The sequence below is a fragment of the Strix aluco genome, chromosome 17, assembly GCF_031877795.1.
Source record: "Strix aluco isolate bStrAlu1 chromosome 17, bStrAlu1.hap1, whole genome shotgun sequence".
Classification (NCBI taxonomy): domain Eukaryota; kingdom Metazoa; phylum Chordata; class Aves; order Strigiformes; family Strigidae; genus Strix; species Strix aluco.
The window spans coordinates 13,045,797-13,059,357 of record NC_133947.1 but is presented as its reverse complement, the minus strand read 5'-3'; the positions used below and the strand labels follow the sequence as shown (position 1 = coordinate 13,059,357).

At 37.2% G+C, this 13,561-nt stretch overlaps 1 protein-coding gene across 2 annotated transcripts in view; it reads left to right on the top strand.

Moving 5' to 3' along the window:
* DHX35 (DEAH-box helicase 35) overlaps positions 1-13,561 on the top strand; it is a 32,529-nt gene that overhangs the window by 5,932 nt on the left and 13,036 nt on the right. For both annotated transcript variants that reach the window (XM_074842914.1, XM_074842913.1), the window contains exons 5-14: positions 114-218; positions 1,438-1,499; positions 2,135-2,204; positions 2,773-2,832; positions 4,869-4,981; positions 5,319-5,415; positions 6,511-6,669; positions 7,930-8,140; positions 9,881-10,005; positions 10,796-10,850. In XM_074842914.1, the coding sequence (XP_074699015.1) occupies positions 114-218; positions 1,438-1,499; positions 2,135-2,204; positions 2,773-2,832; positions 4,869-4,981; positions 5,319-5,415; positions 6,511-6,669; positions 7,930-8,140; positions 9,881-10,005; positions 10,796-10,850 (1,057 nt within the window). The remainder of the gene's footprint in view (positions 1-113; positions 219-1,437; positions 1,500-2,134; positions 2,205-2,772; positions 2,833-4,868; positions 4,982-5,318; positions 5,416-6,510; positions 6,670-7,929; positions 8,141-9,880; positions 10,006-10,795; positions 10,851-13,561) is intronic.

Here is a 13,561-nt window from a genome sequence, read left to right as displayed (position 1 = left end):
TCTTTGGAAGCATTAGCTCTGTTCCTGTTTTGATGCCAGTCCTCTATGGACAAAATGAATACAATGAAGTGTGTTGTGAGCTGTCTCTTGTTTATAAGAATCTCTTTCCTCAGGTTGCAGGACGAGTTGCTGATGAAAGAGGAGCAGTGTTGGGGCATGAAGTTGGATACTGTATTCGGTTTGATGACTGCACAGATCCACAGGCTACAAGAATTAAGGTGAAACATGAACAGTATGTGGTTACTCTGAAACTCTTCAAGTACTTTTGCAAAATTAATGAGAACCTTGTGATGCCCCGTAAAGAGTGCCCCAAAAGTGTGCTTGAAATGGCCATGGCTATCCAAACCTTAATAAAACGAGTACGTGTTCAATTCTGCTAGTCTGGCAGCTACCATTTTAAACCTAAAGGAGGTTTTCAAGGTAGATATGGCCAGATGTTGGTACAGTGCTAGTGTGATCTGATAAGTCACTCAAAGTCAGTGAAAGACTGCAGTGAATCACAGCTAAAGATCCTCACCACCCTAAAAATAGATTTTGATTAAAAGTGCAGATAAAACATAAAATGAGTAGGCTAACTGGGAGTAATTTGATGTGGATTAAATAGCAAGCTTTGCAGCTGTTCTTTAGTGCTGTAAGCAATATTAATTTTGCTTGTGATGTGTACAGACGAGAATTTGCTTTAGTTATTCTGGAATAGCAATGATGATCAATGAGACAATTTACTCTGATTTTTTTTCTGAGGCTAGTAGCCCTTTTAAAGTGAAAGAAATGGAGATGTTTGTTCATTAAATGCAGCTGAAATAATCTTTATTTTTTTTGAGTGTGATGATTAATCACTTGGGGTTGGAAATTTGAAGGTTTTTACCTTGCATACCAGTTATTGCCCAGTTCAAGGCCACCGTTGGAGTCCCAAACTACTGTTTTGATGGCTACACAAAGCTGGTGGGTTTCCACTAGTTAGTATGAAGAAAGTATTAAATTAAAATGTTGTGTTTTCTTGAAATGTTAAGGTTTGTGTTCTGGTCAGAATTGTGTAATAGATATTAAGTAGCCTACTTTGAGAGGGTCAAGTCTGGTTTGGCACACAGGATGTTATTGGTAGAGCAGATTTAGCCATGTTACAGACAAGAGTGAAGACACTTCTATTGCCATGCTCCAGTGCTGCCAATCTGTTATTTTATTTCAATACAAAAATAACTAATTTTTAAAAATTCAATACTGATTAAAAAGCAGTCACACTGCTTATCTCTGGATTAACACTCAAATATATATTTGGCTTCTGTAGCTGAAAATAGATCAATTTAATAGATCATTAGAAAATTAAAGGCAAGGAAAAATTTAAGCAAAAACCTAGAAAATCATCTTTAACAATCACATGAGCAATCAAGACTGCCTGTTAGGATATTTTTTTACATTTTTCTTTGCATTCACTTTTAGTTTCTAACTGATGGTATGCTGGTGAGGGAGATGATGGCTGATCCTTTATTAACAAGATACAGGTAAGGAAATATGGTATGAATACTTGCTGAAGTGTGATTTGCTAAAAAAACTGCATTTTTTTTAGACATGGTTATTATAAATTAAATACTAAAAGATGTGAAAATTATTTTAGCAGTTTGACTTCTTTATGTTGTAAAGACTGTTAGAAAATCAATTGATCATTGCAGCAACAAAGCCAGGAGGATTTGGTGCTGTGATTTTGTAACAAAAGTTAAATGGGCCTCATGGAGTCTGAATGTGTTCATTTACTAGTTTTAAATTCAATTTTTCTTTCTGGTGCTAATCAAATTAAAAAAAAAAAAAAACACAACAAAAAACCCAACAACAAACACAGGCTATGCTGGTATCCAGAAAACCCATGCAATACAGTAAAGATAGACCTTTTTTCTCCTTCCCCTTTCCAAAAGCTAGCCTGAGTAAAGAACAGTATGTATGTGCCACATGATGTTATCTACATTTTCCTCCCTACTTTGTCACTGTGCTTTTTTTAACTTCCACAATTTTCTAAGCGGATGTAAACAGTAATAGTCCAGCAGCAGATTTCAAATAATGATATTTCTAGAAGACAGGAAGACACTGATTCTAGTGTCAATCAAACCACTTCTGAAATCTTGTCTTTCTGCTTTATTCACAGTGTGCTCATGCTGGATGAAGCCCATGAAAGAACTCTTTATACAGATATTGCCATTGGCTTACTAAAAAAGGTTTGGTTTTTTTTAATGTTCTCTGTAACTGTTTTCATTTTCATCCTTTTCATTAAACCTCTGATCCTGATGGCTGTAGTGAACCCATTTCAGAGAGGGTGGTTTCTAGTTCCTCATTCATCCTGCAGCTTATTGTACATACCCAACTATTTACTTTAGACATCTGACACTCAGGATCCTCTATTTCCTTCCCTTGATTGTGAAATGTCTCCTTAGATTATATTAGCAAAAAGGTAGTCTTCATTCTGCTGCTGATGATCATGTGAAGTGATCTGATAGGGGGTTGTTGCTGACTTCAAGCTACTAAAGATCTGACTCCCACCAGAAATTAAGAGTAAACTATAATGATTACAGACTGAATGCCCTTAAAATGAATGTATAAAACTCCAAACAGTCATCAGGTTGTTAGATCTATGGGGTGACATGGGTGCTTCAGTTCATTGGCTGTCTTGTAGTTTTAAAGTATTTTTAAAGAAGTTATTGGTAATCTGGATGCTCTAAAACTTGGGTCTAGTCTTATATCTCAGAAAATAGTTTTTACTCTGGATGTTCTTGATCTCTGTCCTAGGTTCAAAAGAAGCGTGGGGATCTTCGACTGATTGTGGCTTCAGCCACCTTGGATGCAGAGGTATAGCTCACAGATTTGGTTTGAAACTAAGTGACCTTAAGTGACAGCTCCAGTTCTATTTATATACAGCTTATCCTCTGTGCTGTTTGCTTCTTGTGAAGCATTACTGCTGTTTGAGTGGTGGAGAAGAGAGGAAGGAGTGCAGGAAAAAAATCTGCTGTAGTTAAGTTGCTGTGTTTGGCTTTCATTTTTATTAGCAAACTTTTTCAGAAGTGAATTTAAATACGAATCTGCTTTTCATATATTGATGCCTTTTGTCCTTTTATTGGCATTGTTATATAAAAAGATGTTCTCTTGGCTTAATGTAGCCTGGTAAGAGACATTGGTTTAGCTCTGTTTTGCTGATAGCAATAATTTGAGACAACCACAGACCAGTAAAAATAAGTGATTAAAAAGTAGATTTAATTTCAGTGAGATTTTACTATTTCCCTGATTGACTTCGGCCTTGGGAACTTATGTAATGTGACTAAAAATGTTGTTAATTTAATTTTGAGTAGGAACAGAAGAAAAGCTCTCCTAGCCCAGAGCAGCATTTCATCCAGGCTGGTGTTCTGTCTGTAGCAGCAGCAGCCATAGGAGATGCTGTTTAGGGAGAGCATATGAGCCTGTTCACCTGCTGTGGGTCTGTTCTCTGTGAGCTGCCTCAGCATCCGCAGTGGTTGTAATAAAGATACTAGACAGTACTTCCTGCTGGTTCCTTCTTGTGTGTGTTTATGGACCTGCTGTTTGTTAATTTGTCTTTGAATCTGCTTGAGGAAGCTGTAAGTCTCCAGGACATCATGTGAGAGGCAATTTTCATAAGTTTGACACCTACTATATAATGAAGTACTCTGTTTAATTTCTTTTAAACCTGCTAGTTTCATCAAGGACCTCCTAGTTCTAGTAGTGTAGGATTCTTTTTTTAAAACAAAAACAAAACAACAACCAAACCAAAAACTGCACCGGTTTTACATTTACTTTTTCTGTACCTTTGATTCTGTAAACCTCAGCTGTGTGTCTTCTTAACCTTCTTCTCCCCAAGCAGAGCCCCAGCCTTTTCAGTGTCTCTTCATAAGGCAGCTACTCCATAGTCCATCACGTTCATTGCTTTTCTCTGTACTTTTTCTAACTCCAGTGTCCTTCATGAGATGTGGTGGTGAGAGCTTGCATGTAGCACTGAAGGTGGAGGTGTACTGAGATTTCCTTTAGTGGCAAATATATGCCATAAATCTTGATAGTGTGCTGAGCTTTGGTAGTACTTACACTACTGTGTATTCTGTATTATATTAGATAACACTTCAATACTTTGCCTTTGCAAAATTTTATCTGCCAGAAATAACACATTTCAAATAGCTTACAGTTAATGTGAAAATACGTTAATACAAGCCAAATGTTTAGTATGACTATGTATACATTTGTTTAAATACAGAAAATTTATGATATCGGTCATAAAAGTTGAGATTCTTTATTTGGGTTCTTAATGTTTATTCTTTTGCTGTTATGTATTTAAAATACTTCATGGCAATAAATCTAAATTTCCAAAGATGTCTCGCAACACATAAATCAAAAACATACATCAGTCAGTCTGACTCTGCTTTTATAAAGTGAGATCTTGGTGTTCAGTGAGAGCTGTACAATTTATTTACTCATCCAAAAATGGATGAGAATATGGAAGCTGTACCCAAAACTTCTAGGACCAATTATTTCTATCTTCTTCTTAGGTTTGAGTTTGCTACTGTTATAGACCCAATAAAAAGTTTATACATCTACTTTTTCCAGTTGTATCAGCTGATTTAATTAATTTTACTACCCCTTTTTGATCTTTGCTTCTGAAAGTAATAAAGATGCAATACAGTGTATTTATGCTAAATGCCTGAATCCCAGACAGAAGGCAACAAAATCAAACTTTAAAATGTTTAAATTGGAACTTTATCAAAATACTGTCAAATTTATGACGAAAACATCCAAGCAGTAGTAATTTAACTTCGTGTCTTTAGGTTTCTCCCGCAATTCTTTGAAGTATCAAACTGAAAGTGTTTGTTTTTATTTTAATGTAGAAATTCAGGGATTTCTTTAATCAAAATGAGAGCGGTGACCCCAGCAAAGATACCAGTGTGATCCTTACTGTTGAGGGAAGGACGTTTCCAGTGGACATCTTTTACATCCAGAGGTGTGTTTCTGTTTGATCTGGTCAGTGGTGATTAGGAGAGTGTACAACTGGTGTTGTTTTGTCTAGGCTGGAGCTCAGAAATTCCAGACCAATGGTAAGGAGGTGTAACATTCAATTTGGGAAACATTTGGATATTGCTTACAGCAACAGAAGTGTTTTTAAGCTTACTGTAGTGTAAAGGAAACAAATTAATTGCTGAAGACTGATTCCCAAGGATGCATTGTGGACTAAATGTGGTATGGCTGATACAAAGCTAGCGCTCTATTTGTTCTGTATGGAAGTGAGGAGTCTGGACCTATTTTTCTGCTAATGTCTCTGCTATTTTTTCTCCCTGTAGTCCTGTTCCAGACTATATAAAATCAACTGTGGAAACTGCAATGAAAATTCACCAGATGGAGAATGATGGTGATATATTGGCATTTTTAACTGGCCAGGTATAGACATAAGATTTTTTTTTTTTTTTTTTTTTTTTTGCTTTACAGTGCTGTATGTGGGGGCTTTGTGAAGCCACCTCAGTCCCTTGCTTTCCTTAGCTGTGCTTACTTTAATCTCATTAAAGATGACAAATATTTCTGCATTGGTGGGAGCAGAATTAGGCCAGTCCGAAAGACTTTTAGAAAAAGTAATTGTGGTCTGGATTTATCAAAGCTAGTGATAGATGATAGTTTTTCTCATTTAATGCTGTATGCTTTTGGCCTTGTTAATAACTGGAACAGTATGTGGGTTTTTTGGTGCTAGTCACACCTATGAAGCTGACAGTGAGTCATCATTATTAGCTAAGGCAAATGGAATTTACATTTATTATGCTTAACATCTGAAGTCTTTGACAGAAAAGCAAATTGCTGTGGGATAAAAATTTACTTGTCCCTTGTGCTGTATTTATGCCTGTCAGCTCACTTTGCAGCCAAGAAGAGTAAATGGGAGGTAACTTATAATTTTTCCACTGAGGAGTTACCTTGAAAAGCTTCAATAACATCTTGCGTATTTTCAGAATAAATTCTTCATCCCCGTTATTGATTTGACTTTGAAGGAGTGAATTGTGTATCTGCATCTGAACATTTTGTTGCCTGTGTTTTTTAAGAGTGAGATGCCACAGCTGATATCTGAGATTAAATGTGAAGTTGAGCAATAGGTGTTAATACTGTGTCAATCCCGATCAAGACCTACAGCATTCTACACAGTCAAAATAGATTGGCCTCCCATTTTGCACTCACAAGTTGAGATACACAGGAAGGTACACCTGCTTCCTCCTGAACTTTGTTCAGTCCTTCCCTTGTGATTTTTCTCATCTATTTGTGACATTGTCTTAAGTAACAATGAATATAAATATTTACATATATATTTAGTATGAGTAGTGATTTCTGTAAGAATATTACAGAACTGAGGGAGCTAGTCAAAAGATCCCGGAGTTTGAACAACTAAAATTATATGTGGGTTAATTTGATGCATTTTTTTGTATATAAGTAACAGCTATGTGATATTGAAGTGAAACCTCTCTCACTCGGTCCTTTCTCTTGCTCTGGCTCTAGGAAGAAGTCGAGACTGTTGTTTCTATGCTCATAGAACAGGCTCGGGCCCTGTCTCGCACTGGAATGAAAAAGCACCTCCGTGTTCTCCCCATGTATGCTGGGCTGCCTTCTCCTGAGCAAATGAAAGTGTTTGAGAGAGTTTCTCGCAGCGTCAGGAAGGTAAGGCAACATGTTGCGTATGTCTCAATTTCTACCACCCAGAAGGGTGTCTGCATTACACAGATTGTATGTATTGAGTTCACATCACGAGACTATTGCAGACACTTACCACCTCCTAACGCTGCCTGTCAGTTTTCAGACTGTGAACCAAGAACATGTTTTCTGGCTTCCCTTTTCATCTTTGATCAGTCCTAGACATGTCAGTTCTAACTCTCCTGTTTACCTCATCGACTTCTCAATTTTTAAGTCTTCATACAGCCTTGTATTTGTCTATGTCCAGTTATAGTTCCTTACACTCCGAAGTGCTCTACTTTTACCTGGTTTTATTTTTCTTTTTGTGGTCTAAAGGTCTATGGCTGGTTTCCACCAATAATGGAAAAATTAGTGACAGACTGGGAAAGTGCTGTATCTTCACCTAAGAAAGAAGTTAAAGCTTGCTTGATTTTAGTAGAAAAAAAAAATCTTTGTTTTGACTTCTGCAAGTCTTGTTCTGTGACATTAAATAGCTGAACTATATAATTGGTCATGATTAGCGCTTTCTGTGTAGGCAGAGCCTGTGTTGGAGCTGAGATAAGCTGACAGAATTATGCAGGGATGACTTGTTATAATTCTTGTGCCTGCTAGAGTCTTAACAAGTAAAATCGTTCATCTGGTGTTGGAGAATGCTGAGTGTAAATACTTCTTTTCTCTCCAGGATATGACATTAGTCAATTAACTTCCAAGATTTACTTTTTTAATTTCAGATGAAATAAGGATTAAATTTCCCTCTGTAGTCTAGGAACAATTATTTTTTAACATTTTAGGACACACATATAAGTATATCTCTGCAGGAATAGTGAATGAAGAACACCTAATCAACTCTGCTTCTCTGCTATCCCCTGCCCCATTCCAGTGTTACAAGTAACAGTTCAGTATAACTGAGAAGCAGAAAGAAAATATTTTCACTTCACTACGTAAGAACATTTGATTTACAGTCAGTTAATGTTTTTCTCTGCCGAGTTCTACTTTTATGAAGAGAGAATAAATTTGAATAAGAAAATGACTGTGAAACTGTAAAAACTGGGCTTGTTTTAAGCTGACAAGCTCTTTCTGCTGCATGTACTGCATCCTTTTGTACTCTAGTAGAGTGTTTACTGGAACTGTCATATCTGAGATCTTTCAAGTGGCTTGTGTTGGAGTCCTGGTGCACTGATGCTAGGGTTTGATAGTGTAACTGAGATGGAAGAGTTCACAGTATCCTCACTGTGTCTGTATCTATAGGTGATAGTAGCCACCAACATTGCTGAGACCTCCATCACAATTCACGGAATTGCATTCGTAATCGATTGTGGTTTTGTGAAGCTTCGGGCCTATAACCCCAAAACAGCCATCGAATGCCTTGTGGTGGTACCAGTATCTAAAGCTTCGGCTAATCAGAGAGCAGGGCGTGCAGGACGGAACCGCTCTGGAAAATGTTACAGACTTTATACAGGTCAGTAATTTGATGTGTAGGGAAGGTGAACTTGCTGGGGTGACTTGCATTTTGTTTTACAGTGGTTTTAGTATTAGATAAAGAACAAAAGACCTGTATATTTTTCCTCTCAGTGAGAGAGAGAAATTTCCCTTCATTATTCCTCTGGCTTATTTTATTTACATTGTTCATATGTGCTAAGCATTGGACACTGCAGCCTTTTATGAAACAGAAACACAAACTGAGCAGGGTAGGTGCTACAAGATTGTCAGCAATTGCAAACCTGTAATGTTAATGCAGTTCTGGTTAGTCTACTACGAAGTTTTATGATCTTGGTTTCTGAGCAGTTGCTTCAATTTATAATACTTACCTATGATGATCTCTTCTGTGACAAGTCTCCTTTAGACCGTGCATCTAACAAAGGACTCTGGAAATCCTTTAGATAACTGAGGGAAAACTTCTTTGTGTCCCCTTTTTCAGAGGAATAGATGCCAACCCCAAATGCTTCTCTTGAATCAATGACCTTGGCACTGTACAAAAATTACTGTTACAAATAAATCTGATGGCCACCTAGCAGTGTTCAGAAAGCCACAATCCAACTGTCTCTGTTCTCATCTATTTAATGAGGAAAGGCATTGCAGTTGAGCACTGCCATTCCTGATGTGTCTCAGGTTCCCACTAGTTTTACTGGAGCTTTGAGACTTGGAGAGATGAAGCATATTCTTTTAAAATGTGTGTGTGCTTGCCAGCAGTTGCCATGTTAAACAAAGACATGATTTATTATCTAAATTTCTGTGTTCAGTAAGAATCAGCAGTGAATGTCTCCTGCTTAATATATCAAGCTTACATTGCTTTTTAAGTATTTTACTGGAGAAACCATGACTACACTGAGGTATTTTTGTATGCTCAGGAGCTGGCCTAATGAGTTCTTTAAGAAACATTTTAAAGGAGAAAAAAAAGAGAAGAAAAAAGTGCACTGAGTGGACAAAAGTAGAGAAAATGTACACTATCTTTGTCTTGGGGAAGGTCTGAGATAGACCAGAGATAGAAGAGGGTTCTGTCTAGAAATTAAAATAATTCAGGTGAAAGTAATGTATTTCTTGTCTTGATTTGGAGTTTTAGACCAACATAGGGATGTGTGTGCCTTTTTCTTTACTACAGAAGTGTTGGTTAATGGAAGGTGCAGAAATTTTGACCTTATATGAAGTATTTTTCCAGACTTAGACTTTATAGCGAGCATGCTTTTAAAAAGGCATTGTTAAATAAATTGTTTATCAGTCCTTAGTGTTTATTTTAAATGCACTTTTTAAACTTCCTTTTGTTTGAGTAGCTACTAAAAATAGTGTTCTTAAACTGAAAGCCTGATGGTTTTGAACTTTTCCATGTCCCTTCTTTAAAAAAATGGCTTTTTTTGTAGTATTGCATCCTGCCTTTTATTTTCTGATTAAAAATATTAAAGAGAAGAGAAATAAAGCATTTCCAGATTTCTGTGAATAATTTATAACATTTCAAATTGAAATGTGGGTGGGTCAACTACAGAATCAGCAATGTAGCTACAAACATTGAATCTTCTATTTAAATAAAGTATCTTAAAATACAATAGTTGGAGAAAGATCGTCTTTGACTTAGAGTTCTTTTAACACCTGTTAAGTATTCATACTTGATCATTTTAAGTTGAAATGGGTGTGATTCTATAATGTTGACTGCGTAGAGTGGGAGTTGAAACTCAGTCCCAAATTGCTTTGTTTTCTCCTACAACAGAGGAGGACTTTGAGAAGTTGCCGAAGTCCACTGTTCCCGAGATGCAGCGCAGTAACCTTGCCCCTGTCATCTTGCAGCTGAAGGCTTTGGGAATTGACAATGTGCTTAGGTTCCCCTTTCTTTCGGTGAGTCCTAGGCTGTAAAGTCTGTTATCTTTCCTTAGTGTGAAGAAAGGTCAGTAGATGACATGTTGATAACCCACAGAACCATTAACCAGTAACCATCGCCCTGTTAATTTGGAAAGCTCCTTGTCCACTGTCAGGCAGCAAAGTATGTTTTTGGGAATCAACTAGTGCAAGTAGTGTGTGACACCTTAGAAACAATGACTTTCTAATAACAGCATTCTAGAGTTTGCTGTTAGAAGTGTTGAGAATTCAAGAAAGGCCTAGAAAGACAAACTCTGAAATTCTGCAAAACTGTAACTGTAGTCCCTTTGTATTGAATTTTTGAAGAAAAAAGGAAAAAAAAAATTGATATCTACAGAACTAAACCTGTGCTTGTCTGTCTTGTTAAAAAGAGCAGTGCCAATTTTTAGATTTTGCTTTCTGTAAGGTTTCTACCTACTCTTGTATTGATGTGAAAAACTAATGGTGGCGTTAGAAGAGGAAGTTAAGTAATTGTTCTGATCACTGCTGGCATCACTGTTGGACAAAGCAAGTACGTCTGTTCTAGCTTGAATCTTGAGAGCATCTAGTGATGATGCTGAGCCCGTTGAGATGGTTTTGACTTGCAGTCCTGGTGGTCAGTGGAAGGGTGATAGGAAGAGTCTGAGAGCTCTTTCTTCATTTTGCATTAATAGAAAGGTAGGTAGTTAGAGTTTAAGGATTTTGCAAAAGAGGAACATCTATGAATTTTTATAAAAACTTGTGTGTTTTATGATGATAACTTTAAACAATGCACATTTTTTCTTCACAGCCACCTCCTGCACAGTCAATGGTGCAAGCTTTAGAATTGCTGTATGCTTTAGGAGGTGAGAATATTATGCTTTGCTTTATTTATAGCTACGTTATGGGAGTTATGAAAAAAAATGTTAATTTGGATTTGGTGATTGGATGGATGTTAATCAAACTTGCATTTGAGAACTGTGCTTTGAGAAGGAGAAAATGCAGCCTTGACTGGTAGAAGCTTTTTGTTGGTGTGTTTTTAAGGTGTAACTCGGTCTCCTCTGAATTTACTTCCTTTTCCTCTGGTTATTTTAGACAGGTAAGCAAGCAAAAGGCAGCAATAGCTTTCTGGGAGGAACTAGAAATCTATTGCATAGAGTATAAAGTAGAATTTAACTGTATAGATTGGGCAAATGTGTATTCTATAGCTGTCTGCTGTGTATTTCCTTGCACCTTCATGGGAGGAACAAGCTGTTTGTCCTTGCTAGGAACAGGGCTCTGAGCTGATGAGGGTGTTGGCTTGATTCTCTCAGGCAGATCCTCTGTTTGTGTTTCTTCAGTCCTTACAGAGTGGTATGACAGTACAAATGAAGTTCAGATGCTAATTAGACCAGTACATGAGTTAGACACTAAATTTACCAGCAACATTTTATTAGATAAGTTGTTAGATACCCAAGCTTTTAGTGTGGTGATCTTTCATTTTGTGTTACTGTGCCAGTTGCTGGAATCATGTAAAATTGAAAGTAAAGGCTTGACATCTCTTTCACAATCAGACTGATTGTAATAACCTAGAATTTAGCAACCTTAATATAATTGCTGCTTCATTTATTCCTTGGTCAGACTTTAAAGAGCATAGTGTATGTATTTTAAATTTTTCTGTTAGCGTGTTACATTCATTATCTGATCTTGACGTGTGTGCAGGAACTCTGCCTAAACACTGTGAGTAAAATCTGATGCTTGAATCTGGGAGAGGCCAGTCACTGGATGCTAGAATTAAACCCAACAGAGAGCGTCCTTCCCGATGATTTAGCAAAGCAAGTGTCACACATTAGTTTTCACATTGATAAGATTTTGAAGGTATGACTGACAAAAGTTATTAAGAGCTAATCTACTTATAATTTTAAAAATGAGATCTGGTCTGTGTCTCTGCTCTGAATGTAGTATGGCCTATGAGTAAAAGACTGCACCTTAAGTAGCGTAGTGCTGTTAGTGTTGTTGGGCCAGCAGTTGGGACAAAGTTCAAACCTGTAGCAAGTCAAATTGTTCTGATTCTGTTAGCTGTGAATACATGATGCAACCACTAAAAAAACCACCCCTGATCATTCCTAAAGGCAGCACATTTCCTCCTGGATGAATTGGAACTATGTTTCTCACACTCAGTGTCTGTGTTTCAGTGCACAGCCTGCTGGCTTTTCATGCTTTTAAATGCATAGGAGCTCGTTTGCATGCAGCTCGCAAAGAGAGTCTGCTCTAGTTTCAGTCTTGAACTTTTTGATTATGGACAAAGGAACAGATATACACAAACTTCTAATGAAAAGAAGAAAAAGCTAGTCTAACAGACCCTGAGAAAAAGCTAGTCTAACAGATCACATCATTCAAAGTACTTTTCTACTACTTAGCTACTTAATAGAATATCTTTTTCTATTATGTTCTCTGAATTACTAATCACAGCTTGTTCTCAAATTCAGTAGAGAGTCTGAACAACACTCAGTCATATGGTTCAGTTTTAGGTAGTCCTGCAAGGAGCAGGGAGTTGGACCCAATGATCCTTATGGGTGGGTCCCTTCCAACTTGAGATATTCGATGATTATAGGATTCTAAATGTGTTCATTTTGGCTCTATTCGTTAGCCGCTGTTGGATACCTTTAACACTCAAATCACACTGTAGTAATGTTTTTATACATAGTTTTCAATTTCTTTTTATTGTGGTGAGTGGAATGTATGCTGTCTAATTTTGTTTATAGGAAGAACTGTTATATTGTTGGTCTTTTTGACAGCTATTTAATCCTTTTGAATGCAGCAAACTTAAACAAAGCAGAAACTTGATACAAGAACATGTAATCAAAAATCTTCTTATTCTCATGGAGCTGTAAGTCTGGCCACGATTTTGCTCTATGCTGATTCTGTTCCATCTTGTAAAGGAGGGTTTCACTTGAGGCACTTGGTTCTTGGCAAGCTTTTCAAGCTTGGAACAAGGACCTTCACAGTGGCTCAGAAGCATGTTGCAAGGATGAATTCACAGCCAAAACCACCTTAGGGAAATGGAGAGGAAAGGTCAATAAACTCACTGATTAGCTGTTTGATGTTTTGGCAAAAGTGTTATGCTCCTGGTAGATTCACAGAAAAGTACAGAGCTGTTACTCTCTTGGCTGCCCAGCTTTTGTAGCAAAGCAGAGAAGTGCTGACGTTGGTGTTTAAGGTAGAAAGAAATGTGTGTGCATGTGTGTGATATACGGATTCGCTCTTCAATTTTTGCTGGTTTAAGGTTTTAGGTGTTTTTTTTAATGGAGATTTCATATAAGTTGCAGAGGTGAAGCTGCCCAAGCATTTGCAAGTGCAGTAAGGATTAAATTTTTCTCATGCAAGTATGAACATGTATTTCATCATTTGCATTGTAATAGCATGCAAATGTGCAGTTTAGGGTCAGGACCCTATTGTGCCAGTGCGGTGCCAACAGAGAAACTTGTGCAGAGCAGACACTCTTAAGGTTGAGATAGTTCTGTTGAATAAACACATCACTGGTTTTAGACTGATTATTTTTACAGTGACGCAAACTGATTACATCAGGAGTATCCCT